Source organism: Epinephelus moara, chromosome 20 (assembly GCF_006386435.1).
Source record: "Epinephelus moara isolate mb chromosome 20, YSFRI_EMoa_1.0, whole genome shotgun sequence".
Classification (NCBI taxonomy): Eukaryota; Metazoa; Chordata; class Actinopteri; order Perciformes; family Serranidae; genus Epinephelus; species Epinephelus moara.
In genome coordinates, this window is record NC_065525.1 from 17,724,553 (window position 1) to 17,752,305 (window position 27,753).

The following is a 27,753-nucleotide window of genomic DNA, read 5'->3' on the forward strand; positions in this document are numbered from 1 at the left end:
AACTCAAATGCAGTTGTCAGGTGTTACAACATGTTTTTAAATGAGAATTGTTGCCAAGGACTTTAAAATATAAAGATTAGAAAAATGTAATAAGTGCAAAAAGGGCACTTATCTAGGGTCGATCAGTGTGTGTGCCTGGACGCATCATTTCGCAGGTAGAGGTGATGTTTCCTTGAACTCCAGTGAGAGGTTTTCCCCCTCAACACACTCTTGGTATTTGGTGATTCACCATGGGCCCTGATAGGAGGATAGGCACCACAAATAAATTTTTGGTGTTACATTAAGACGGACACATCTCCTCAGACCACCTGTTTTTTAACGAGTAGCCACGTCTGGATGTGGAACAAGGATAGAGTTTCAGTTCAGTTTTGGTAGTAATGACATTATGGTAGAGTAATAGTCTGATTGCTTACTGGCGTCCTGTATGAGATTGGATTGATCCTCTCCTTTCAGAGGTATAGGCTCAATATGTGCATCCACTTACCTTGAATAAATCATTGATGTATAAACAGCTCCAGGCTCCTGCAAAATAACCACTCACATCCGTGCTCTTGTGCACATCAGACAGGTCGGACCACCGTTAAGATGCATCACATTTTAAACAGCAATTGATGACTGCAGCTGTGACGAAGAGCACGATGTGGTAGTCATAACTGTGTTATTGTTGTGGGACAGGAAACAATTACAGCAGCTATTATGGAGAGGAAAAATACTACCATTATGTGTGGATAGTAAATAGGATCATTATGGGAAATTTTGAGTTTGTGCAGACTTAATCAGATCATTGATTTGTTCCTAGTATTGGCAGTAAAACGTTATTATTTCTACATGTAAACAGAACAAATCTAATTGAATGCAGAACTAAATCTGTTTTGTTACATAGACTGAATACTATTCATAACCACGTCTTTTCTGAGTTTAGATAAATTAATAAGAAGGAAATTAGTTGAATTTATTTTTGTGTAGTAAAGTAAAATTGAACTAAAAGCACAGCGACAGGGCTCTCACATGTCTGCAAAGGTAAACTGAACTTAAAATACTCGCTGTATATTTGTATGTGAGACTCTACACCTCTCAGTTCATAATATATCCTCTCAGGAAAAGCTGAACTCCAACTATTCACACCGACTTCACTGTTTTTAACAAGATAAGAGGAGCTGCACTGACCATGTTTGATACCAACAAGCTCAAATTTTATTTATGTCATGATTTCACCCCGTTTCTAGATGAGGTGCGGTGTGCTTCTTTGGTTTCAGCTGGTTTAAAAAAAAACAACTGTGGTACTTTTATTTTGCTCGACACGGATTTGTGAAAAGCAGCACACCCGTGGTGTTAAAATAGTTAAGCATCACCACATGTCTCGATCATACTGGTGAGCTTGATTTAGAATTAACAGACAGACAAATCGCATCTCAGCAGAAAGCCTTCATCAGAGCTCTGATGTCTCCTTTTTCCTGAGTCTGCTCTCTGCAGTTTTAGAGTAACATTACACAGCTGTGTAAGCCAACTGACCGTCGTGTATGTATGGGACCTGTCTGCACGGACTCTAGTTAGTCATAAGAGCACATTATGAATGTGGTAGGCAATATATGGAGCTGTGACTGACATCCCTAAGAGGGCCCCTGGGCATGATTAAAGACAGACAGACTGCAACACAGAGCGACAGAGCAACAGAACGACTGCGCACTGTGCTGTAATACCTGATATTTCACAAAATCAGGAGTAAAGAGTTGCAAAGTAAATGTTGTGAAAATTTCCTTTGGTTACATTCCTCACTGATAACACTGAACAATGCCTGTGTGCTCTGTGACCTTGTCTTATAGTTCACAGAAACCTGTTGCACTCCCTGGCTCACTGTGCCATGACCGAGCCTTGAACCACATCCTTCTTGTCTTATATTCTCACATAAATCCGCTCGCCCACAGCATCTCTGAACAGCATTTAACTGTGTAACAGTTAGGAAACAAACTATGGGACACAAACCACAGAAAAAACGATGATCTTACAGCAGTAAAGAAGAGGTAGAAAAGTAAGGCAAAGAGACAGCAGAGATGATATATGCAGCTGTGCAGCAAAGTGACATTTGAGAGTGTTGCCAACTGGAGGAACTTGTCACAGCCCCACCTGTCTTTAGTCATACAAAAACAACTGGGCTACTAAGAACAGATTAGATATCACTGAGGCTGCGTCCTGCATTGATAACATAAGAGGGAACTCTCAGGGAGACGTTGTCCCAGAGCTTTAGGGGCTTATTCCTACGTTTATTTAACTGGAGGTCTGTGGGACACAATTTACACAGGCTTTAGAGAGCAAATGTATGCAGAGGAAGAGTGGATATAGGTACCTATGTTTTGGAAGATAATTACTGTGCATGGCAAAATCACGTAGTAATCAGATGCAGATTGTTGGCTTGATGTGATACAGAGGGGACGTACCATTACAGGTCTAATATAATAAATGAACAGTTTATTTTGCTAATTGACATAGATGCCTTCATTATTGCTCTACGGTGTCCATTGAGGGTCAGAATTTGAAAGATAATGGCCTGACATTGAATAAAGGTTCTTTAAAAAATGAATTTACAGATGGATCAGTATTTTAATGGTAATTTATTTCTGATATTTTTCATTACATTGCAGCTAAAATGTATTTGTTAATTATCAGTCTTATAATACTTTGTGGTTTAGTTGTGTACAATTTAATTGTATATTTGCATGGTTAATTTAAGCTTTAATTGCGGCCGCTTTATAATTGTTTTTTTTATTTTATATAGCGAAGGACACGTGATTTTTTTCTCAGTGGAGGAATTAGAAATAATTAAATTGTGAAAATGTTCATTTGAAACATTTGTAAAATAACCAAATAAATAACCAAATAATAGATTAGATTAAAAAAAAAATCAATATTTATTTGCATTTGTATTCATGTAATTTATTGATACACACACAATAAATAAAAACAGTGCACGCTATTTATCTTGACAGAACTAAAACACACACACACACACACTCACACACACACACACACACACACACACACACACACACACACACACACATAGATATGATTTTGTATATCAGCACACAGTGTACAGCTTCTTTTTTTGTTTGTTTATTTATTTTGGTTAACTCTTAAATATATTTACATATTAGAAGTTAAAAGTTGCCTTATTATATTAATATGAGTATTATTTATATTCATAGGGCCTCACTCACATGCAGACACAGATACTGCGTGTTTACATCAGACAGATACCTTGGCTCTCATCAAAGCTGAAACTCAAACTCATCATTACAAATAAGGGCTTAAGAGTTCCTATTTGTTTTCACAGCGGGCCGTTGTAATAAGTGAGAGTGCGATAGCTCTCTGGATCCAATAAAAGTAATTTATCTACTGTCTCCTCATATCTACTTTTCTCAATGCTAGCTTTTATAAAACGAGCATCAGAGATTAGAATCAAATGTAATTTCTGTGAATTTATCAGATTTGGCAGCAGCTCCGTCAGATATTAGACCACCTCCGTGCAAACGTGTATCTGTGCAAATGTGCACACACATTACCTCTGTCTTGCTCTCCCTTTCAGTTTCTGGTCCTTCCATTTTAGCATAATTTCCTTCTCACCATCTCCCACCCCTTTTTCTTTATTTCTATCTCTGACTCAATCTTTCCATGTGGGATTCAAAGAAATGATACTTTACTGCTCCTGCTCGTTTGTTGTTCGGTTTCTCGGAGGGAACTGGCCAAGCACAACACGCAGATATGGAGGAAGGTTATGTAACAATCGGGGATTTTGATTTCTTTTTTCTTTCAGATAATGATACTTAATCATCTTTATTTGATACACCGTATAATGACGAGGATGGGAGCAGTAAAGATGTATTTCCATGCATTATGGTGTTTAATATTGACCAAGCAGAGGAAGCAAGAGAACCACAGACAATATTTGTGAGTGCAAAACATCCACTAAAAAGAGGCTTTAAAATGCAGCAGTTTTAACTTTTTTCCAACTGAAGGTTTACAGATCATGAGATTTGTTTGAAAGCCCTCCCAAAAACAATAAAGGGACCTTGAGTTTTTGTGGTCATTTAAATGCACAAAGTTGAGAGCTGGTAAACGAAATGCCAATACTTTCTCCAAGCATCTAAAGGAGGTGAGTTACTTTAAGTCTCCATGGAATAAAAAAACACATTTTCCCGTTATTAATACTCTTCCCCAGTGTTCATTGATCGTTTATCTCTTGTTACATGCTAAATATATGTAAATAAATAAATCAGTATCATTTTATTTTTACATCAAATTTCCTGTCTTTTCTCTTTCTGTGAAACCGGGTAAAACTATTTTCTGGGAGTGGGAATCACCAGAGGCTCTATGATATGATATAATCACGATACTCACAATACAGTAGTATTGCAGTTCTAAAAATGTTGCAATATACTGAGTATTGTGATAAAAATAAATTGTAATATTTTGTGTTGTATAACCTTTTTTCAACTGTGAATTCTGCCGTCAAAGGAAAACTTTATCAACATCTGTTTCATCTAATAAGACAAAGTTTTCAGTCTGTTTATCTCACTTTAGTCATTTTATTTTATTGCAACAAAAAATATGTAGTAGACTGAAAAAGCAATTGATTTTATTGTTCAAGTAGGCTACCCAAAATTTAATTTGTAATATTAATAATTTGTTCATTAAAAAAATAGATACATGGCATTGTGTGACGATGCGATAATGCCACACAAATATATTGTGATACTATGCTGTATCGAAATTTTTTCCCCTCCCCTACTATTTTCAAATGTTTGATGACTCATCCAGCACTCGGGGGCTTTTACAAAAGTTCGTCCAGTCAAATGAGACTTTGGGAGACTAGCTAGCCACAATGATCATATAAAATCACACCTTACTGTTTGTGGCTTGTCGCAGCTAACAGAGCAATATGTCTATATAGTAAGCAATGTGTGTTCGGATATCAGTGGGCAAAATCTCTGTTTTCATCTACAAAAACAACATTGTGGAAGTCTAATTCATGCATCTCTCCCTCATTCTCATCCTGATCTAATGGCAAGAGATCTAACGGACTCTGCTGTAGCTTTGTATCGCACTAAACTGTAAGCCTGCCCACGTTAACACAGTCCAAAGGATTTGATTTAAACCCCTCTTGTAACTGTACACTGCTGAAATATTCAGCTTCACTGGGAAATACATCACAGTACAGAAGCTAAAGACGCCCTAACTTACATTTCACAGGGACTTTAAGCTGAGTTTAGTACCAAATAATAATGAACAACAGGGGTGTAGGGGGGAGTAGACAGAGTACTACTATAGTAGAATAAATAGATGTGGATGTGGGGAGGGGCCCATAGAGAATGGGTACAGGGTCCAGAATTTTGTGCTACGCCCCTGAAAAACAACACAGGTAGATTGAGAGCTTGTTATCTTCTAGAGGTTTATTGTTTTGGTTGAGTTTTTCCCTTGCATTTTCTCTGTCTTTGTGCCAACCCAAGATCACTGAGTCACACCTAAACAGAAATAAATGCTCAAAATATTCAGCTTGCATGGCGAAGTAAAACAAGCTGCTGCTGCGTTACTCAATAGGTCACCAGGAGGACCCGGGCAGCTGCCCTGAAACCTCGACTCTCGACAAGTAAGAGGTGAAACACTTTGACAATGACTCACTTAGCCAGCTGAAGCTTTGTTAAAAGCAAGCTGTCATCTCCTGAATGAGAGCGCTACTGTATATGAAAATCATCCCACACAATTTTCCACAGCCGATGTCCTACCTAATACTTTCCATCAAAGACAACAAGCGAGAGACGGCAGAGAGAGAGGCTCTCTTTTAAATGGACGGTTGACACAACACAACAGCGCGCTGATGTAATTACAGTATGTGATCAGTGATCAGTCTGTGGTTGCTCAGGTCGGCTCTGTTTCCTGCCTTAAATACTGAACTATTACAAATGATCTTACGAAACAATATCCTTGTTTCAGAGAGCATTTCTTCATGTGAAATGACTACAAATCTAGCATTGAAGTTCTCCGAAAACGTCAGTACTGAATTGATTTAACAGTCTGCTAACTTCACCAGCTGAGACTGACGTAAATGAAAAGGACCGAGAAAAAGAAAATACTTTTTTATGACATCAAAGTATTTGAATGAAGGATCATCTTGTCTGATCTATTTTTACATCTCTACTTGTGATATTTGCACAGAACACCGCGTCTCACACTTGAAACAATAAAGCTGATTGATGCTAGGAATGGAGCAGAGAAAGTCTCTTTAGTGTTTCATTATTTTTTCAATAAGTGGAATTGGAAATTTACTACCATGGCAAGATCCCAGTTTTGTGGCCATCAATTTCTTGAGGTTGGGCACAGAAACTAAGTTTCCATTGTTAAGGAAATGCATGCCTGAACACACACACACACTCACACACACACACACACACACACACACACTTGCACGCACACACGTAGTTAGCGTTTGAATGCACCTTTTTATAACCCCAGTCAGGTCTGTAAGTGTGCACAGGTGTCATAAATAACAGTATAAATATGACAGGTAAAAGAGTGCGGCCCATCTGGTCCGCAGCAGCAGGGAGTCAGGCGGCAGCGTTTTCCACCCAGACAGGTCGCTGTCCGAGGGCCTAGACGCCACATTAAAACCTTCCTGACCCATCAGAAGGTGCACGGGGTCACCTCCGCTACCACCTCTAAATGCTCGGCTCAGACTGAGCCAGAGGAAGTGCAGAACCTTTATGGTCCCATAAGTCCTGCTCTGTTTTTCTTAGAAGTCTACATTTTCCTATTAAAGAAAGTGCATGTGAATGTGTGGGAGAATGCACGTGTGTGTGTGTATGTGAAGAAGTTGATTTGTGTGTTCGCTCAGCAGCTGTAAAAATTGAGGCATGTGTGTGTCGAATCATTCAAATCTGCCCGATAACCTTCATTCATTTTCACATCGGCCTATCTGCTGCTGTGTAGGTGAGCTGATACGGTCGGTCGCCAGGGCATATAATTTTGCTTTTGAGAGCTAGTGGAAAATATTTCGGGGGAAGCTTGGAGTGTTTAAGGAATTGTTCTAAAAATAGCCCCCTCCCCTTTCTCCGCTTCCCCTTTAACTCCTGTGCACCCCACCTTGGCTGTAACTCAAGGCCTCAAACCTGCTTCACTTTCTTTAAATAACACTTATTGATTCCTGCTCCCCCAACACCACCCCCAGAGTCTGTTCTGTCTGAACGAGAGGTTAGAAGTTCATTTTCAATCAGGAGTCCCCCCTCCTTTATACTAAAAATGCATACCAGTGCATGCAAACTCCTTTCAGTGGAATTGCATAAACACATCAGACAGGATTTAGTGTATTTATCATTCAAATCTGCGTGTTTAGTCAAAGATGGAATAAAAGGTACAGCTGTTTTGGACCACATTGTCCCATTTCCTTGAGGCCCTGCAGTGTCATTTCCCATAAAAATTAACTATGACTCAAGAAGTCATGCCTGCAAACCTTAACTCCACTTTCCACCCAGTGTGCACTTTGGTGAAACACACTGTTTGCAGCCTTCTGTATCTGCACATCATTCGACAAGGCTGCTCGGTGTCTGGTGTACGCTGGTCGCCTCTGTTTCCACTGCCTGCGTTCCACTTCCATCCTTCCATAAAGCTATAACATTTTCACCACTGCCCCACTTTCTGCTCCCTTGTATGTGGACATTAATGACGTGTGCAGTTTCATGGCACCTGTGTTTTATTAAAAAAAAAAAAAAAAAACATTTTAGCTATTTCATCCCATGTGGTTAAAATATACAATAGTGTTTGTCACAAATATCCACATTTATCCACCATTATGAATCCACACAAGCAGTTGAGAGGTGACTTTATACCTTGTGAGGGGCAGCTGAGGAGTTACCAGTATCTCTTTGACATTATCCATTGCAAACACGTGAGAATTACCCTGTGCTCGAAGGCTCTTCGCGAGGCTTTATGCCGCACTTGAACACTGATCTCTGAAACGATTAATCTGATTATGAACCGGTACGTGAGTATCCTGCCTGCTCCTGGTCCCTGCCTGCATGAGAACAGTAAGCCCATTGAAACTAGAGAGGGTGGCCGGAGTGAGCCAAGCTCTCAGCCCGGGTTCTCAGACTGTCTGCCTGCTTTGGAAACAGGTCTCGCACCCTAATCTGTTCATTGATCACCTCCCAAATCCCAAATCCCAGTTTGGCTGCTTTGAATGAATTGTGCAAAAACTGGAGGTCACAGTCTGGGTTGGAGGGTCTGATCGATACTGGCTGGGTTGCGCTGACCTGAGATAGAACAGACACACAGCACAGTAAAGCGGAGCAGTGAGGAGAGGAAGGTAGTTAAAGTTGGGAGGGAGAAGGTGGGAGTCAGGACGGGTGAGAAGTGGTGAGGATAGGGGGGTAGGAGTAACCTGAGAGGGACGAGGCATTCCTTGCAGGGCAGCTACATCTGCGGACACAATTATCTGCCTCGCATAATTATATCATTTCACACGGCCTCTAAAAGGCGTCATATACATACAGTAGGAGGAAAAACAAGATTTTCAGAAGGCTAAAGTTGGCTGATTTAATCGCAGCTCCACTTCCTCCGAGCTGCTTTTGTCACCAAGTTTGAATAAGAGATGTGATCTGGATTAAAACTGACTTTATCTTCAATGTGACTTTGGATATATATCCGAGGCTCCTCTCATTGGTGTGCAGTGTAACCTACCTACTCAGAAGTTGCCAGCAGCCCCGGTGTAAACTCATCTAACCACATACTGCTATATCTCATTCTAGGGAGTGTTTTTCTCACATCTGAGTGGAGCAATATCAGCTGACACAGCCCACACTCTACCTCCCACAACACTCCATCCGTCACACTCATCCTGGTCTCAGTATCACTCGCGCACTATGTCATATAAGAGGAATCCGCAGTGGACGTCTCATACTTACACTCCTTTTTATTGCTTTACGTCAAGGCCCGCCTTCTATCTGTTTGAAGCGAGACGTTATATCATGTGTTTATCTGATTCTCTGTGGATTTCTGACGAGCGTGGTGTAATGAACTAACATCCTGTGCCCTCTCCTGTCTGCTTTCCACCCTGCAGGTGTGGCAGTGCTTGTATCTCCTGATATTCCCCTGCAGCTTGGGGTGGACAGCAGGCAGCAGTTCTGCCTGCAGTCGCTGCCCAGTATGGAGCGTCTCCCTCTGCAGTACACCGTGTGTGTGGCCCACAACGTGAGAGCTGCTCACCAGGAAGCAGTGCAGCAACTCTCCCAGCACAGCAGGGAGCTGCCCAACATGAACACACTGTGGTTAGTTCAGTTAAGATTCAGATTAGCGGTGACTTCCTCGCCTGAGGGGGCTTCTGTTTTGTCAAAATACCAAGAAGTCAAACAGTGGTGCATGTGTGAGCACTGACTGAAACTTTGTGGGTATTTAGGGGGTCATAAACTAAAAATCCATCCAGGTTGTGTATGATCTCTCTGTGTGTGCTGTAGGCTGCCGTTCTGGAAGCTGCTCGCCAACATGGATTCAGGGCCGAAGGTGGAGAGGGAGCTGAGGACCTTCTCTAATCGTCTGAGGAGACACCAGCTAGGGGAGGGAGTCATCAGCCTCAATGAACATTCCACCACCCTCCTCTCCGAAATGGTATGTTCCCCTCACCGTGCTGTCTCTGTACCACCAGCCTCAAATTCTCACTTACTTGGTTGAGTTAAACCTCAGGAAGGCAGAACCAAAGATAACACGAAGTGTAATGTTCATCCTGTTGAAAAAAGAAAAAAGAATTTTAACGGTCTCTACAGAATCAAAGGGCAAAAATCTGAAGACAAAATAAAAACATCACATATTTTTGAATGAATCAAAATAACAGTCGCTCTCCCTACAAAAATAGCCTGTTGGTTTAATTTTACCTTTTTAGGTTATGCCCTATTTCAATAGTGTGTTTCAACGGAAAATACATTAATCAAAAATCCCACTTTTTTGAGACCAAATATTTCTCTTTCACAATCAGATTCAATATTTATCTGGCACTTTAAAGAAGAGAGTTTCATTGGATCAGCTCATTCAAATAAAAACTACAACTCTCAAATGATCATTTTAGTTGCTCCCTCCATGTTATGTTCAATTTGTGAAGAAAACTACCTCACACAAAGCACAAAGTTTCTTTGTGTTATTGTGTGACTTCAGTGTTTCAAAGGGTAAGCTCGGATTTACTGAGGTCACACAAACAATCTGACTGATCGTGGCAGTGGTAGACCAGCAGCTTGTGTGTTCAGCCAGGTAAAACTGTTGTTTATGTCAATGGAGTCTGGCTTTGAAGAGAGCATATGTAAGGGTGCTTTCACACCTGTCCTGTTTGGTTCAGTTTAATTGAACTCAAGTTTGTTTGCCCCCTAAGTGCGGTTCTTTGGGCAGGTGTGAACACAGCAATCGCAGTCAGGTGTGGACCAAAACAACCAGACCGAGACCTTCTTGAAGAGGTGGTCTTGGTTCGGTTACAAACAAACACTGGTGCGGTTTGTTTGTAGTGAGAACGTGTTCCGACCTCGATCCAGACCAAGTGCAGTCACATTACACATTGTTTGGGTTAAATAAACAGGAGCATGTTCCAGGATTATTAATGCGTGCCTCCTCCTGTACTGCCTTAAAGGGAAATTTCGGTTTATTTCAACCCGTCTCCTATCGTCCTAAATTTGTAAGGTAAGACAACACGTTTACATGTCGTTTTCTATATGTTCTCTGACATTTATCCTAACGATATGAGGCGGTCTTTGTGGAAAAAAAGCTTGTTTAGTGGACTAACTTTGCACTTGAAGGTTGCCCGTTCACTTACGTTTTAACAGGTCTGACGCTACTATGCGCCCCGGCTGTATCTAGGCTAACGGCTAACATGCTAACTATTATTTTTATGTCACTAGTCACTTGAAACAAATTTAGGACGATAGGAGACAGGTTGAAATAAACCGAAATTTCCCTTTAATATGCACATTCAGCACATCCAACGCATTAAAACATTGTTTTCTAGTTGGAGCCGCGCCTCGTTTTCAATCTGTATGATTTGCCTAAAATGAACAATGACAGCAATATAGTACACAATGACCAGCACTAAAATCAACTTGCGTAGTTGTCCCTCCATTGTGACATTAGAAAGTGTCGCATTTATCTTGCAAGTGTACTCTTCTTCGTCTTGTTCACTTCCTGGATTTTTCCCACATGGGAGTTATGACCAATCAAGAGCAGCTTTCTCACACAAGGCATTTTATCTGGTCCGCTTGTAAATGCTGCCGTGAGAACACGAACCAACTCTGAGCAATTATGCAACTTTGTGACAAAATTAGTCCCTGATTTGGACCAAAGCAAGACAACTCTAGATCTGAAAGCACCCTAAGTTTCACTTGTAGTGCAGTTCCCCAATTGAAAGAGCTGTCTCTATGGCAAGACTTTGATTATACTTAAGACTTTGATTTTACTGCATTGATGTTGTGAGTGTTTGTAATCAGATGTTTTTAGTTTTTCTGTTGTTACATGTGTCACCTATGACTTCAATTCATCAAGAATTTTTTGTTTATCGGAGGCATGCTAGAAAAACAACATTTTCTTAGAGATTTTAACGCAACAGTGGGTGAGTAATTGAAATAGGCAACAAATGGTCTTTGGGGGGATGAAGTATTCCTTTAAATCTGTACCAGCAGAGATACTTTACAGTAGCCTACTACTATGCTTATCTCTATTGGTACAAGTGTTCATTTCTTCATCCTCTCTTTATTTGGCTGTTTCTTACACCATGTAGCTGTAGACTCCCATAATCCTCCTCTTCAACCATCTGGGCTGTGAGGCTGGTGAGGGTTCATCAGTCACAGGCTCAGAACTGGTCAAGGACAGAGATGAAAGAGTTTTCTTAAGTGGATCTCCAGAAAGCTGGAGACGGGCAGGAAGCGAAGGAGGGAGGACAGGTTCACAGAAATGTCACAACGTAGAAAAGAAAATGTTGAAAAATTTGTTTCCCTGAGTGCAGACCACACTACCTGCAGGCCACATTTTTAAGTTCTCTCTTTAAGCTTGTAAATGTGATAGATCAGGCTCACCTAATAGGTTTCAGGTATTCTAAACTTCATGATTCATTGGTCCATACAGTATCTGGTGTGTGATACAAAAGGGCAGGTGATGTTTATCATCATCGGTTCACATTTATCCAGTTACTTTCCTTGAAGGTTGTAGGGAACTGCCTGGAAACAAGAGACCACCAGGACCACTCTTGAGTGGATCTAAGTCAATACCCTGTGATATTCCATTACAAAACAAATATAGCTGAGAGAAGACAAACAGAGGCTACCCTAACTGATCTCAGGTTGCTCCGAGTGTGGTAACCGTGGGACGGCGAAGAATTGGGTGTGTTGGGATTAGAAGGGAAGTGAGCCAAGACTAACTTGAGTAGGTGATCCTGACACCAGCTCGATGTTGCGATCTGACCTGGACCGTGTGGCAACAGAAGAGGAGGCAGAGGAGTTTCACACAATCTGTCCATCAGAGAGGTTGAGTTTATTATATATACACACACAATGCTTACAGTAGGCTCCCATTCCCGGATCAGAAGGTGTGAAAGGATGAAAAAGGGGGGAGGAAATGGGAGGAATAACACGTCAGTTGATGGGTGTCATGTGGTGAACAAGAGTTTCTCTTTACCACAATCTCATGTCCTCTGTGTCTATCAAGACCCTTAATTCAAATGACTATCATCACTTTTATCTGCATACTGTCTTCACCATGACACACCCCGAGAAAGCTGCGTCCCTCCACATACACAACGAAGCACACGTCACACACTCACAGGTTACCCACAAGGCATAAATGCCATAAAGAATCCACCAAGTGTATAGACCTGCGTTATGGAACTTTAAGTTATTTGTGAGGTATAAGGTTCTGAAGAAGTGTGACGGGCCACAATAATGTCTGTAAAGAAAAATGAAAAACTAGTCTTTTCTTTCACTCTATATATTGACAAGTGTCCATAAATGATCAGTCACACCGCAACCTTTCCCTTCCAGTTTCCTATTATCTTGGAATTGCAGGCTTTGGAACACTGGAGTTATTCAAGTGGACCTATTATGCTCATTTTCAGGTTCACATCTGTATTTTGGGTTTCTACCAGCACGTTTACATGCTTCAGTGTTCAAAACCCATTTTTATTTTTCTCATACTGCCTGTGCTGGAACACCTGTATTCACCCTCTGTCCTGTCTCTTTAAGCCCCCCTCCCCAAAAAAAAAAAAAAAAAAAAANGAGATGAAAGAGTTTTCTTAAGTGGATCTCCAGAAAGCTGGAGACGGGCAGGAAGCGAAGGAGGGAGGACAGGTTCACAGAAATGTCACAACGTAGAAAAGAAAATGTTGAAAAATTTGTTTCCCTGAGTGCAGACCACACTACCTGCAGGCCACATTTTTAAGTTCTCTCTTTAAGCTTGTAAATGTGATAGATCAGGCTCACCTAATAGGTTTCAGGTATTCTAAACTTCATGATTCATTGGTCCATACAGTATCTGGTGTGTGATACAAAAGGGCAGGTGATGTTTATCATCATCGGTTCACATTTATCCAGTTACTTTCCTTGAAGGTTGTAGGGAACTGCCTGGAAACAAGAGACCACCAGGACCACTCTTGAGTGGATCTAAGTCAATACCCTGTGATATTCCATTACAAAACAAATATAGCTGAGAGAAGACAAACAGAGGCTACCCTAACTGATCTCAGGTTGCTCCGAGTGTGGTAACCGTGGGACGGCGAAGAATTGGGTGTGTTGGGATTAGAAGGGAAGTGAGCCAAGACTAACTTGAGTAGGTGATCCTGACACCAGCTCGATGTTGCGATCTGACCTGGACCGTGTGGCAACAGAAGAGGAGGCAGAGGAGTTTCACACAATCTGTCCATCAGAGAGGTTGAGTTTATTATATATACACACACAATGCTTACAGTAGGCTCCCATTCCCGGATCAGAAGGTGTGAAAGGATGAAAAAGGGGGGAGGAAATGGGAGGAATAACACGTCAGTTGATGGGTGTCATGTGGTGAACAAGAGTTTCTCTTTACCACAATCTCATGTCCTCTGTGTCTATCAAGACCCTTAATTCAAATGACTATCATCACTTTTATCTGCATACTGTCTTCACCATGACACACCCCGAGAAAGCTGCGTCCCTCCACATACACAACGAAGCACACGTCACACACTCACAGGTTACCCACAAGGCATAAATGCCATAAAGAATCCACCAAGTGTATAGACCTGCGTTATGGAACTTTAAGTTATTTGTGAGGTATAAGGTTCTGAAGAAGTGTGACGGGCCACAATAATGTCTGTAAAGAAAAATGAAAAACTAGTCTTTTCTTTCACTCTATATATTGACAAGTGTCCATAAATGATCAGTCACACCGCAACCTTTCCCTTCCAGTTTCCTATTATCTTGGAATTGCAGGCTTTGGAACACTGGAGTTATTCAAGTGGACCTATTATGCTCATTTTCAGGTTCACATCTGTATTTTGGGTTTTTACCAGCACGTTTACATGCTTCAGTGTTCAAAACCCATTTTTATTTTTCTCATACTGCCTGTGCTGGAACACCTGTATTCACCCTCTGTCCTGTCTCTTTAAGCCCCCCTCCCCAAAAAAAAAAAAAAAAAAAAAAAGCCAAATGGTCTGCTCTGATTGGTCAGTGTTTCCAGGTCTTCGGCATCTGCGTTCTTGGTGTCTCTGTACCATCATTGCAGCCAGGGGAATGACTGTAACAGNCCAAAAAAAAAAAAAAAAAAAAAAAGCCAAATGGTCTGCTCTGATTGGTCAGTGTTTCCAGGTCTTCGGCATCTGCGTTCTTGGTGTCTCTGTACCATCATTGCAGCCAGGTCTTCGGCATCTGCGTTCTTGGTGTCTCTGTACCATCATTGCAGCCAGGGGAATGACTGTAACAGAGTATAGTTATACTTTTTTACAGTAAAAATCAGCAATATAACCTTTTTAACCCCAAACTTCCCAACCACCGGACATATTTCAGCAACATTGGCAACCAAGATTATGTTTCCCTGAGGTTAGCATGTAGCTCTATGTAGCAATTTAGGCTATGTAATGTAAACACTTGCAGCTGGAGCAGATGACCATATTAAGAAATCCTTCATGAGCCAAAGTAGAAAACAATAGTTGGAAACAGAGTAGTCAGGATGGTCTGAAGCCTGATGGTTTTGCTCATAGGGATTACTTTTATATACTTTTTTTTTTATTATTTGAAATGTTGGCCATGTTTAAAATGAACATCCATCATTATAACATATATATGACAGAAATAAAGAAAAGCATCGGCCCCCTGTAATACATTTGCAATGTTTCTAAACCTATTCCTTTGACACTAGATATGCAGCTTTTCACAAAACAAGACCAGATGCTTTTCTATGTTTTAGTCCTCTTTAGTTTTTAGTATTTTGACAATTATGTGTAGTTTAAATTCAGGAAAGAAGCAGAACAAAACGAAAAAACATTCTAAGAAATTACATAAAATGTGCTAATCTACTCTTTCTTCTCACAGCCGGTTCACCTCCTGGGGTCAATCTTTGTATTCTTAAAAGGTTTCGTTCCACAGTTATGTAACCTGAAATCTGTGTTTGACTTTACCAAGCGAATTCCAAAGGATTATGATATATGTTCAAAGGTTCTGGCAGAGGTTGAATTGTCACAGATACCAGTTTGCAAAGCAATGTGTCCACATGGAGACATCAGTGTGTCTGTACCTAACATAAAGCAATTTTTTGTACCGGTTTATGAACATTAAAATTATTCAATTAGTGCATTGAATTGTATCATAGTTATTTTGATGCAATATGGCCAGTTGCTGATTCAGCTACTGTTAAATGATGTTGGTACAGACTGCCTCTCGCAATGCAAAGTGCTGATGTTTCACGTCTGTTCATGCAGTTATGGCAGTGTATCTCTGTGTCTCTGTAGGACCATGACTACCTCAACAGCAGGAAAAGGGGGATGTCCAAGAGACTGACCAGGGACCTCCCACTTGTCAAGCTTCTTAACATTTCCATCACCCTGTCCCCTTTCCTGGGCGTGGACACCACGCAGTTCCACACCTCCCTCGTGGATGGCACTGAGGCCTACTGGCTCAGTCTCCCCTCAGCCCCTCAGGGACAGCTGGTGAGACCTGAGCAGAGCACACTCAAAAGCACTTAAGTGATTTTATTCTGGTTGTTGTTGTGGTGCTGGTGGTGGTAAGGAGGGAGAACTCCGCTTCCTCTACCTTGTGATTGGTCCATTCACAGAAAACATATTCCATGTCTAAAACTTTGAACTTTCCTCAACTTACGAGAACACTCTTTATAAAAAGAAACCAGACGCAGAACTTTTTCCAAAGTGAGCACTTTCCATCTGCCCCACAGCCTGTCTCCATTCAATAGTTGCAGTCTGATAAAAAGCAGAGCAGTGTGAACATGGCCTAATCCAGAAAATCCATCACTGCAACAGCAGAGGCACTGAGGTTCATAATTAATTACCAAAATAGAAGCTCTGTAAAATGAACTCTGTACTTTCTATCCTTCAGATCCCTGTGATGAGTCAGTGGCGAGGAAAGTTCTGCGTTAAGCTGAACATCACCAATCCAGGAGCAGTGAGCTGGTTCCTGGACAGGGTGGGATCCCTGCAGGCCCATTTGGGGATGGAGTACATCATGCTGGAGGGGGGCGAAGGGAATCTGTTTGAGGAGCAAGCCCTGCGGCCGCCGCAGGCTCTTAGTGGAGACAAGTACATCAGCCTGCTGGCCGACCTGGCCACAAGGATAGGAGACTCCACCATTGTGACAGCAGGGACACGGTAACAGCCCTCTCGCATTTTGCAGTTTGCCATTTTTACCCAATACCGACTGACAGTATTTATAGGTAAAGAGTCCTTGTTCTGCTTCTGCTTACTATGATATTGTATGTGTCTTAGGTCAAGCCACAAGCCTCTGTTTGTGAAGATGACCCCCTTGCAGTCCGACTGGAGCCCAATGGGCCTGAAGGGCATCATTCCCTCCCTGCTGCACCACACTCTGCTGGGATACAACTTCCTCATTCCTGATGCAGTAGGTAATACCACAGCCTATGGGTCATCTTTCTCATCTCTAATACGACAGTCCAGTTCTTAATATTTCATGAAAAAAGTGCATAATTCTTCTCATATGTCTCATCCATCCCTGTCACCTGTTGACAGTCGGCAGATAAATCCATATTTCCGAAGTCTTTAGATCCAGTTTCTGCCAGTCAATCTCATAAAGATTTTTGAAACATGTTTGATATTTGTGACTGTCATCAGCGACTGATTACATCACTTGTGTGTCAATAAACAGACTTACCTTAAGTTCACTCACCTCAAACGCTCTCTGTCGGCTATACCGTTTGCATTGTCCAAACTTCTCAATCCAGGCTCTCACACAATAAGCCTTTGCCCTCCTTTTAAGGCCATTTCAACACAAATTGTTCTGCATATAATCAGTTCAAGCTGCTGGTTGCCGTCCCAGTTTGTCTTTAGTATGTGACAAGTGCTGTTTTGCAGGATTTTCAGGGTCGTCTTTTGCCAAATCCCAAGTCGTTAATGACCAGTTGTTCATCGTGTTGTGTTTACTCAGCCGTAAGGTTTATGCTGCTTAATGAGCGCAAAGACTAAAAAATCTGGACAAGTTGTTGGAAACAATCTTTACAAGTGGTTTGACCAGCCTTTCCAGGTTTCAGCAAGTTGTAAGGTAGCCCCAGACTTTGGTATGTGAGGACGCCCTCAGCACACCTGGTAGAGCGGGTGCCCCATGTACTGTACAAAGGCTATGTCCTTGCCTCAGCAGCCACAGGCTTGACTCCAGCTCTGGACCTTTGCTGCGTGTCATCCCGGTCTCTCTCTCCACTTCATGCTGGACTCTCCTTTCTAATAAAGGCAAAAATGCCAAAAAAATATGCAGTACACATGAAAATGGGACTTTCCGCTTCCCCGAAATCACCCAGCTCACATGCATGTTTTTTGAATAAGTCAATTTCAAAACCAGAGAATGAATACAGTATCAGTTCTTAACTGTTCAACTAATGTGTCTTAATTTCTGCCTCTGCCCATCCCTCTCTCTTCACCTACAGGTGGCTCTCTGTCTGGAGACCTGGTCACAGATGAGGAGTTGTTCATCCGTTGGCTGGAGATCACAGCCTTTCTCCCTGTTATCAGCTTCCATACGCCACCCTGGGTCTGTGGAGAGGACCGGGTATGCAACTAGAATTATGATTATGGAAAAAACTACAATGAAAAACACATTACGAAACAGTCAGAGCACTTCATGTAGCCGCCCTCTAACCCAGCAACTCTTTCCTCTTGACCGCACTTTGGCCAACCCTGCAGCTCCAGGCTGAGGAGCTGTCATTACATCTGCTTTATCCACATTAAAAATGATTACATCAGCAAAAAGAAAAGAGGTGTTCACATTCTTTTCTGGAGTAAAAACAAGATTTTCATTTGTGAAGGTTTACAGTGAGAGAGATCAAGTGAAGTGATGTGTGAATGCTGCCAATTAGATGTTCTTAAATGGAGAGGGAGATTATCCTTCCTTCTTGCAGAGTGGCTAAGGTTGCTTAAGAAAAGAGGCGAGAGAGGGAGAGTTTATTGACCCAGCAGCCTCTCCTTAGTTTTGAGGGTCAGTGCTGAGAAGTTCCCACCAGTGTGTTTTGCAGAGGAGTGTGAAGGCTGCTGAGACCTGGACTATCAGAACTCAGACGTGACAGCATGAGAGCCAGGACTAAAACCCTGACCCTCTCTGCTGGAAATCAGGAATGTGCTGTTCACCGTGCATGGCAGGAAAACAAAGCTAGCGATCTCACAGAGTCTGGTGACAGATATCGATAGTTTTTATGGCTCAGGTTCCCGAACAGAAAAGCACTTGATGCTTGTCAAGAGGGTTAGGGCTATTTTATCCCCCTCCCCTCTGCTGCCCTTCCCTTCTTCCCTCAGTAGGGGCGACTGCATGGCCCCCTCCCAACATCACCTGTGGTTAAGAGTCCATCTGTTCCGAATTACAGTCCCTCCTCTAGATTTATGGCTCACTCTCACTCTCAAGAGTCACTTCGGCAGGAATGATAATGAATTTAAGGACAAGTCTTGGAAAAATACTTTATTGTGGCAATTAAGATTTCCATGAGTAATTGACAAGTGTGACAGAGTGGGAGTGATCAACGGCTTTTCTTTTTTCCACGAGGAGAGGACTGAAGCAGCAAAATGTATTAGTTATGACTTGCGTTGCGTGACAAAGATAAAAATAGGCCTTTTGGACAGCTAGACATTTGACAGCAGCAATGTTTTCCATTTGGGTCTCTTGCGTGGCCCTCAACTTATAAACTCGGATGAAGTGAGACTGAGAAGAAATTTTAGAGACTAGACTGCTGCGTTACACGTGATAAATGAGTCTTTTTTTTTAATGGGTGTTTTACTGTAGTTTTAATGTGGCGCACCTTTATTTCCAGAATGTGTGATACTTCAGTCACAGACAGGTCACGGCAGCGACCACATTGGAATCAAATAGCAATAAAGCCACAAACCCACACACATGCCTGGCTTCTCAATTAGAGAAAGATCCACTCAAACCCAGGCTGTGACTTCAAGCTCATTCCTACAAATGCTCTCAAACCAAGCTCATAAAAAGACATTTTTTATAGATGCGGTCACGTTTTTGTTTTTGTCATGGGACACTGAAGAGGATGTGACCCTTCCAGGAATGCTTGACAGAGGGAGACAAGAGGACGACTTGGAGTGTTAAACCACTAAGTCAACAATGAGCTGCTCTTAAGTTCTGACTGCATGTCTGGGTGCAGAGATGGCACAAATGGCTTTTGCAGAGCTCGTTGTCAATATTTTTCTTGTCCTGAAATCCTTCAGTCAGATGATTTAGTTAAGGAAATGGCTTTTTTTGTTTCATTTTTTTCATTTACTTTAGATTTCTTGAAAATATATTTCGGTCATAGGGGTGGTCAGATGGGGCCACTGAAAATTTGGGGTGGCACGACAAAACCAAAAGCCATAACTGCATTTCAGGAATTCGATAATGCTGTTAAAGTATAAAGGCTAGTTGAAAACTATGTCACTATGGCCAGTCAAAATGCTGCATACTGAAATGCTTTCTTATTTTACAGATATTACATTTTATTAATTATCTGATGTCCATAGACTTATACCAGTACCATTACCATTTTGAGTCCCACAACAATCCTGTTTTAATATGTTTTGTATCTCTACATGTTAGGCAATTAATTCTTCTTCAACTAGGCAAGGTGTCCTTTTCCTTAAAAAGACAAATATACAGCTTTAATATGAAGGAGCACTTTCATAGTAAGAAACAAAAGGGAACCTGTCTTCTCAAGTTTAGGAAAGACTCGCTGATACCCATAGAACCCATTTTCATTCAGATATCTTGAGGTGAGAGCTTAAGGGACCCTTTCAAAAAATGGCCATGCCAGTTGCTCCCTTGCCAAAATTTTGCCTAATCTTCAACCATTATTTAGTCCTCTTCCAAACAAGCTATGCTGATGGGATTGGTACCAATGGATGCCTTAAGACCCATTTCCACCAAACTCTTTTGGTATAGAACCAAAAGTAACCCTTCAGACATGGTAAATAGACCATAGGGTTTCCACCGCAAACAGTACTCTTAAATGTGGGCGGGGTTGTTGTCACTCACTGCTCCGTCCAGCACTCACTGTATTTCCACCTTTATCAATCTGCACCTCGTTTATCGTCCGCAGAACAAGGTTGTACGCCAACATTTTCAGAACAAGGTAGGACAGGGTGCAGTGAGAGTCTCTCTCCATGGGATATTTAGAAATAGCGGTTTGTGCATTTAGTCCTTCTCAGGCAAGCTCAGGGGTTTAGTGTTGCTGGAGCCCACAGGAACAATGCTCTGCGGCACGTTTTTTTCTCAGAGCAAGGATTGGGATATATGCTGTTCACATAATCCGGTCAAAATGAATATTCTTGAACTCTTGAAGATCCACTCATTACTAAAAGTGTATGTCATCCGAGAGAGACAATAAAAAGTACAGTAATGGTCAAAGTTGGCACAGTGAAATTTAAGGTCTGTTGATGGATTCACGTCAACTCATACATTGAGTAAGACAACAAGTAAATGTTCCACCTTAAAGGTCATCATTGTCATCCATCCATCCATCCATCCATCCATCCATCCAAGTTGTCATCCACAACTTTTCACAGTGGAAACAGAAAAAATGTGACCGAACTGAACTGAATGTGTACCATACTGCTCTGTGGAAACGGGGCTTAAGCTTGTCTAGTTTTACAGCATACCACTACCTTTGCACCATTACCCTAACCCTAGCTTTAAAAAATGAGCACCCTATAGCCTCTTAATGTCAGCATAGAATTGGTTATTTTTACTATAATCTGTACCCCTCTCCATTTGTGACTTACAGGTGCTAAACCTAACACGGGCCTACATAGCAAAGCACCAGAGAGATGTGATCCCACTGATAGAGAAGTATGCAGAGGAGTGGCAGATGACGGGAAACCCCATCTACCGGCCGATGTGGTGGCTCAGTCCCAGCGACCCCATGACTTTCACCATCGATGACCAGTTCCTCATCGGAGACGAGGTGACTTAATGATGTTCTGATGGGAAGGGATTGAGTTCCAATATACTTGGCATACAGTAGCGTATGAGTCACCCCCCTGCTGTAACCTGATGTCACCCTAATTAAGTGTACAATCTCCCTGACATCTGATTTCACTTTTACCAAACTGATGTGTGTTTCCAGGTCCTGGTGGCACCAGTGGTGGAGAGGGGGGCAGTGCAGAGGGATATTTACTTACCTGATGGGGGCTTCCAGTGGCAGGACAGCCAGAACGCTCAGGTGTTCGACGGGGGGACGTTCCTACAGGACTATCCTGTGCCCTTGGAGGAGGTGGCTGTTTTCTTACGGAGAAGCTGAGTCACATGACCGATCCGCCGAGTCATCTGACTTATCCTGTTACTGTTTTGAATCAAATTCTATTTTTTTTTTTTTTTAATTACTCGTGCTGTTCTCAACTTGCACTTTTCCACTACAGACCATTGACCCTGTCTCAAGGCTTGAGACGATATGTAGAAAGATTTTTTTTTATACTTGCACTTTACAGTACAAAATGATTTTTTTTTTCTCTTTGTGACAGTTTTTTTCTTCCTTTTTTAAAATGTTAATCGGTTTTACCTCTTGGCTGATTTGTTTCCGGACTTTTTTGATTTGTTCTGCCTTTTTTTTTTTTTCTTTTTTTTTCTTTTTTTTGTATGTAAGTCCTGGAGAAATCTGTGCGTTTACATACTGCATTTCTACAGTCTTTAAATTTTTAGTCGCTGCTGGCTCTCTTGATAAGGAGGAACAAAGCAAGCCCATTGTTTTGCTTGAATCTCTCAAGAAGACCAAATGAAGATATCGAAGGACGAAGGAAAAAAACAGGCTTATTGGGAGGAAATTAGCTCACAGAAAGCTTCGTACTGAGACCGACGCACCATGGTACCATATGTCTTGCTCACTCATCGGAGAGGCTTTTACTTGAACTTTTCAGGCCGACGGGCTGATATTTTATGAATGTACCTCAAGTTATGGTTTTTGACTGCTTTACAGAGTCATCAGACACAACAGCCTATCACCCCTTATACTTAGCACTTATTCTTAGAGTAGTTTCACTTAATTTATCAACATACCACTCCGTTGGACACGTCTGAATGTCCCTTAGTACTGTAGGCCAGATGAACTTGAGGCCAAGCCACTGTAATTGTAACTCTGGCTATATTTGAATTTAGATTAGATGTAACCTTCTTACTAACCTGCTGTAGTAAGGGCTTTTAGAAGGGCTGCTCATTTTTTAAGTCTGTCTGATGTTGTGTTGATATGCTCTTTCATGAGTGTCTGAGGAAAGCCTTGTTGACGACACCACATAGGTTGAAATTACGTTTTTAACAGATAGTTTGACATGCTGGGAAATACTCTTATTCTCTTTATTTCACGTTTTGTTCGCCGATATAAAATACATCAGTATATTCCCCACTTGTGAATTTCTAAGCTTTTAGATATCTTAAAAAAGCAGATCGCTAAAAAGTGGCTAAATGAGACTTTAGAACACCATCACGCCGAAAACGCCTTTACAGCCACACTGTGGTGGCAACATTAAGTCATCTGGCTGTAATGTAGTTTGTTTATAGCCTAACGTTAGCTTTGTACTTCTAGCAATTGCATTTTGCTTAAAAAATCATGAAAGTGGTGTTAGTTTGTGAAGACTCTTGTGCTGAATGTAACATAAGTATCATAAAATTTGTTTGCAGCAGAGCTTATTTTCAGCAATAATTCAAAATCCAGTAGAAAAATCCCACAGGCTTTTTTGTCGAGGGAACCAGGACGAAGCTAACTTCCATGTCAACCTTAAAAAAAAAAAAAACCTCATCCCTGCACCACTCTATGGGGTTGTGTTTACCGTGTTCACGAGAGGAGTTCGTATGAACACCAGAAATTTTCTAGAAGCTCTGAATTTACGAGTTGTAATGTGATTGCTGATGTTTTCAGAAATGGGGGAGGCCATGGAAGTTCATTTTTTGGTGGGTGGTTAGTTTAGGTTTAGGTTTAGGTTAATATATTGGGATTTTAGAAGTTATTCTTGGTAATTTTATACTTTGCATGAGGAAAATGTTGATATTCCCAACAGCCTCCTCTTTGTCCTCTATTGTTATGCCTCTGCATTACGTTCGCTAGCGTACTAAATTGTTAGCCTGGTTGGCTTCTAGATGCTGTTGCCTTGCAGCAGTGGCTTCACGACTTAAACCACTTGAACGCCAAACATATTGTTTACAGAACTTCCCCTGAGGTAACCACAAGCTTGCGCTTTCCATTTAAAGGCAGCAATAGGACTGGAAACGTGGGGAAATAGCTCGCCTGGTCCACGGCTAACAAAATCTGACTACCAGCACCTCTAAAGCTCACTAATAAACAGTTTATATCTTGTTTATTTAATCCATTCAAAAGCCAGAATGTAAAAATTATGAATTATGGTTTATGAGAGGTTATGTGCTGGACTATTTCTTGAACAGAAGCAGCGACTTCCTCCAGTTTCCAGTTTTCATGCTAAGCTAACGGTCTCCTGGCTGGAGACGTCCTATTTATGATACAGATACAAGAGTGGTATCAAATCTTCTCATTTACGTCTCAGCAAGAAAGCAAATAAGTGCATTTCCCAAAATGTCAAACTTCCTCTAATAAGACGGCAAGGGGGAAAGAGCTCTTTAGACCCCAAAATACATAAATAGGATGCTCTCATAGGTCAGACATCTTTTTATTGCAACCATCTTGGACTGATTTTTAAAAAGTCACAGAGATGCAGTGGCCATTTGACATAAACCCTGATGAGTATCTCATTCTTTGGACTGTCATTGTAATCACATCCATTTCCATCGCTTGCTTTAGCTCAGTAGGATTACTTATGTCAGATCATTTTGTATTTGGTTTCAACCCTGACTAAATGCTTTCAGCAAATGATATGTGAATGAGATAACTGATTCTCTTCATGGAGAAATGTAATCACCTTTGCCCCATGATGCATTGCTCTATGTACAGTTTGTTAGTTAGTTGTCTTTACTGATTTGTTCTTCACAAGACGATCTTAACTGGCCGGCAGTGATGATACAGACTCTGAAACCTTAGTGAATGCTTTACCACTAAATTGATTGTGTCACTTTGATCCAACACGTTTACTGTATCAACTCCAACACTCAGGTCTACTGAAGCTTATCAAATCACCAAATGTCTTAGTGCAACGCAGTATGTTGTGAACACATTGACGTCTTAATCTCTCCCAGAGCTGAATGTACAATGGACAAACTGTGATTTCCCAACCGAGCCCTTCGTGCGGGGAGCTTTTCTGGTTCCCCGTTCTAATACTTTTATGGAATGCTGTGGTATGTTCACGTATAAGTTGCAGGAAAAGCTTTGATGTGTTATTCCTTCCCTCTACAGACTGAGCGAATCATGTGCCTTAATATGCCACTCTTAAATCTGGACGACACGAGTGTCTGGATTATTGCAGTATCAGCAATGTACATATTACGATGACTGTGCCATTACAAGTGTTTTTCTCTTCTGTAAATCAGAGAACTTAGAATGACAAAGTTGCAATAAAGTTTACATTTTTCTTACTTCACTTTGAGTAATTTAGTGCACACTTATTTCAAGACATCTCCATTTTATGTATTAGCAGTGACAATGCTAAGGGAACAGGTTGGATGAGAAAGCGGAGAAGCTTTTCTTCTCAGAAAGATATGTGCTGTGTCTCAATTCAGATATTTCACTTAGTACACTTCCCTGTTGTACACTATGTAGCCTACACTGTGTACTTACTTGGATAGTGCGTGAACTTTGACGGGGTCGTGTTGTCTCAAATTGATCTCTGCCCTTGTGAACTTACCGGATATGACAATGGCAGCATCTGACCACTTCTTCATCTTCCTCTTGTTTCCCCACCAAAATATCTGCTGGCTTGTTGGTGAAGATTCTCAGTCATCCAGGTCATGGCAATCCTAAATGCTATATCATAGGCAAGCTTGAGTCTCTCGAAGACGTTTCCCCTCTGATCCAAGAGGCTTCTTCAGTTCTAGGCTTGTTTGCTTGTTTATCGCAGCGACTGCAACCCATGGATGTATACAGAGAACTGGATACAGCGTTGGAAGCACGACCCAACTGCTGTGTATAAAATTAACTGGATGATCAGCACTGCTTTCACATCCCTGCGCCCCATAAGGCAAGTGCGCTAGAGACTTCCACCGGATGAGCAAACTACTTCCAGTTTTGCACTCCGTTGACTTGAATGGGGATAAAATGATTTCATCATCATGTGGCTCTTCTAGACTTCCAAATGTTATAAGGCTGAATGGATCAAATCCTAAGAGTAAAATGAATCATTTTCTGGGGGTTGTGATGTGCAAAAAAAATGTATACACTGATTTTCAGACTTCTTTTTCACTTCTAAGTCTATGGAAAAAAGGTCGTTTTGGGCCCAATGGCATCGCGTGACGGACTCAGGTGTTGTAATAACACGGTTTGGCTACTACGAAAATTGGCTTCAAAGTCTGCCACAACCTCTTTCGATGCTCAACTTTTTGACCGTTGTGAGTGCAGAAGATCGCAAATTAAGACACAGCATTGGACTTCATCCAGTCAAAAACTACGCCTCTATGTGTTTGACCATCCGTGACTAGGTTCCTTACCTGCCACCAAAGGACTGTGAGATGGTGGGCTCCAACAACCAATGACCCCAAATAGAAACATGCAAGTATGAGAAATGAATAAATGTAACCGGTGGATTCTAGTGTTGTCTGCGTTGTGTTAATATAAAGACGCCCGGACTGTGGATATCTTTGGAGGCGATCTCCGTTTACTGCTGACAGCAAGAGGTGAAAACAAAACCCTCCGTCAATTACAACCACACAAACTCGAGCCCCTGCACAAATGAAGTGACACAGGAATATGTTAGCATAAAATGAATTACAAAAGCAATGCCGCTTACCTCTCCCATGGAGTACCACAGCAAAAGGGGAGAGGTAAGGTGGGAGACAACCCTTTCTAGGTGAGGTACCCTGAAAGGTGAACATAGGGGTACAGAAACTGAGTATCAGATGTTCCACATATTGAGTATGGAGGCCTAAGCGTGTCAGGTAATAACAACTGAAACAAATTTTGTGGAATTATAATACTTAATATTACAAATGTACATTTGACTTAGTTACATGTATTACTGCTGTATAATTGACCCTGTTACATAAATGATGATCGTCTTGTAAATTAACTGGTTTCACTTGAGGAATTTGTTGCGTCTGTGTCCATGCAAGCTTGCAAATGTGCATGCTCCTGTGCGAGTGTGTGTGTGTGTGTGTGTGTGTGTGTGTGTGTGTGTGTGTGTGTGTGTGTGTGTGTGCAAGGCTCTTATTATTAACACCCCTCGCTCTTCCGTCTCCTCATGTCAGAAAGTCTATGTCTATATATCCGTGAACATGCTGACGACTACCATCTCCACTAATTCCACTTAAACCTAATAAAAGTTATTTTTAGGTTTCGGTGAGCACGTGGTGAGAGAGATTTTCAGGGGAATCACATTCAGCTCAACGTAAGCTTCTCTTCCTTTCCTTCCTCTCCCGCTGCCCCTTGGCTGAGCTCCACCTTGGGGCCCCAGGCCCTGCTCCTTTAGTGCAGTTAGACAGGTGCAGCTAGCCGCAGACATGCACCGTCCCCTCCACACCAACCTCCCAGCTCGTCCTCTCCGTTTACACCCTCGCCTTAATCACTTAGATTCATATGGCACTTTTTTTTAAATCTGGGCGCAGTTCTCGGCCAGATAAAATTCATAAGACATACTAGCGTGGCTCCATGGTTTGTGAGGTGATGAAGTTACAGTGTTAGAGGCTCGGGTGGGGGGGACTCTGCTTCAGAGGACAGCAGAGGTTAGGGAGCGAGAGTCAGGTAACTTTGTGAGCAAAACCTTACGTGACCCTCATTATTCTATCCTTTTTTTTAGCTTGCTATTTTCAGTCGAACATAAATATAATTTTGCTTTAATCTGTGTACAATTTTTGTCATCTGTTTGGTATTGATCCTTTGTCCTACACTCTTTCTGTGAGGTCCACTTAAATGTGAAATCATGCCACAATAACACAGTCCCTTCCAGAAATCTTGCGGTCA

The 27,753-nt window shown here is 41.6% G+C and overlaps 1 protein-coding gene across 1 annotated transcript in view; it reads left to right on the forward strand.

Moving 5' to 3' along the window:
• Window positions 1-25,188, forward strand: part of si:ch211-236l14.4 (SITS-binding protein) — a 38,153-nt gene extending 12,965 nt beyond the window's left edge. The window contains exons 6-11 of the mRNA XM_050073302.1: window positions 15,986-16,183; window positions 16,587-16,855; window positions 16,973-17,109; window positions 18,142-18,263; window positions 21,472-21,651; window positions 21,814-25,188. Of these exons, the coding sequence (XP_049929259.1) occupies window positions 15,986-16,183; window positions 16,587-16,855; window positions 16,973-17,109; window positions 18,142-18,263; window positions 21,472-21,651; window positions 21,814-21,987 (1,080 nt within the window). The 3' untranslated portion in view covers window positions 21,988-25,188. The remainder of the gene's footprint in view (window positions 1-15,985; window positions 16,184-16,586; window positions 16,856-16,972; window positions 17,110-18,141; window positions 18,264-21,471; window positions 21,652-21,813) is intronic.
• Window positions 25,189-27,753: the final 2,565 nt, after the last annotated feature.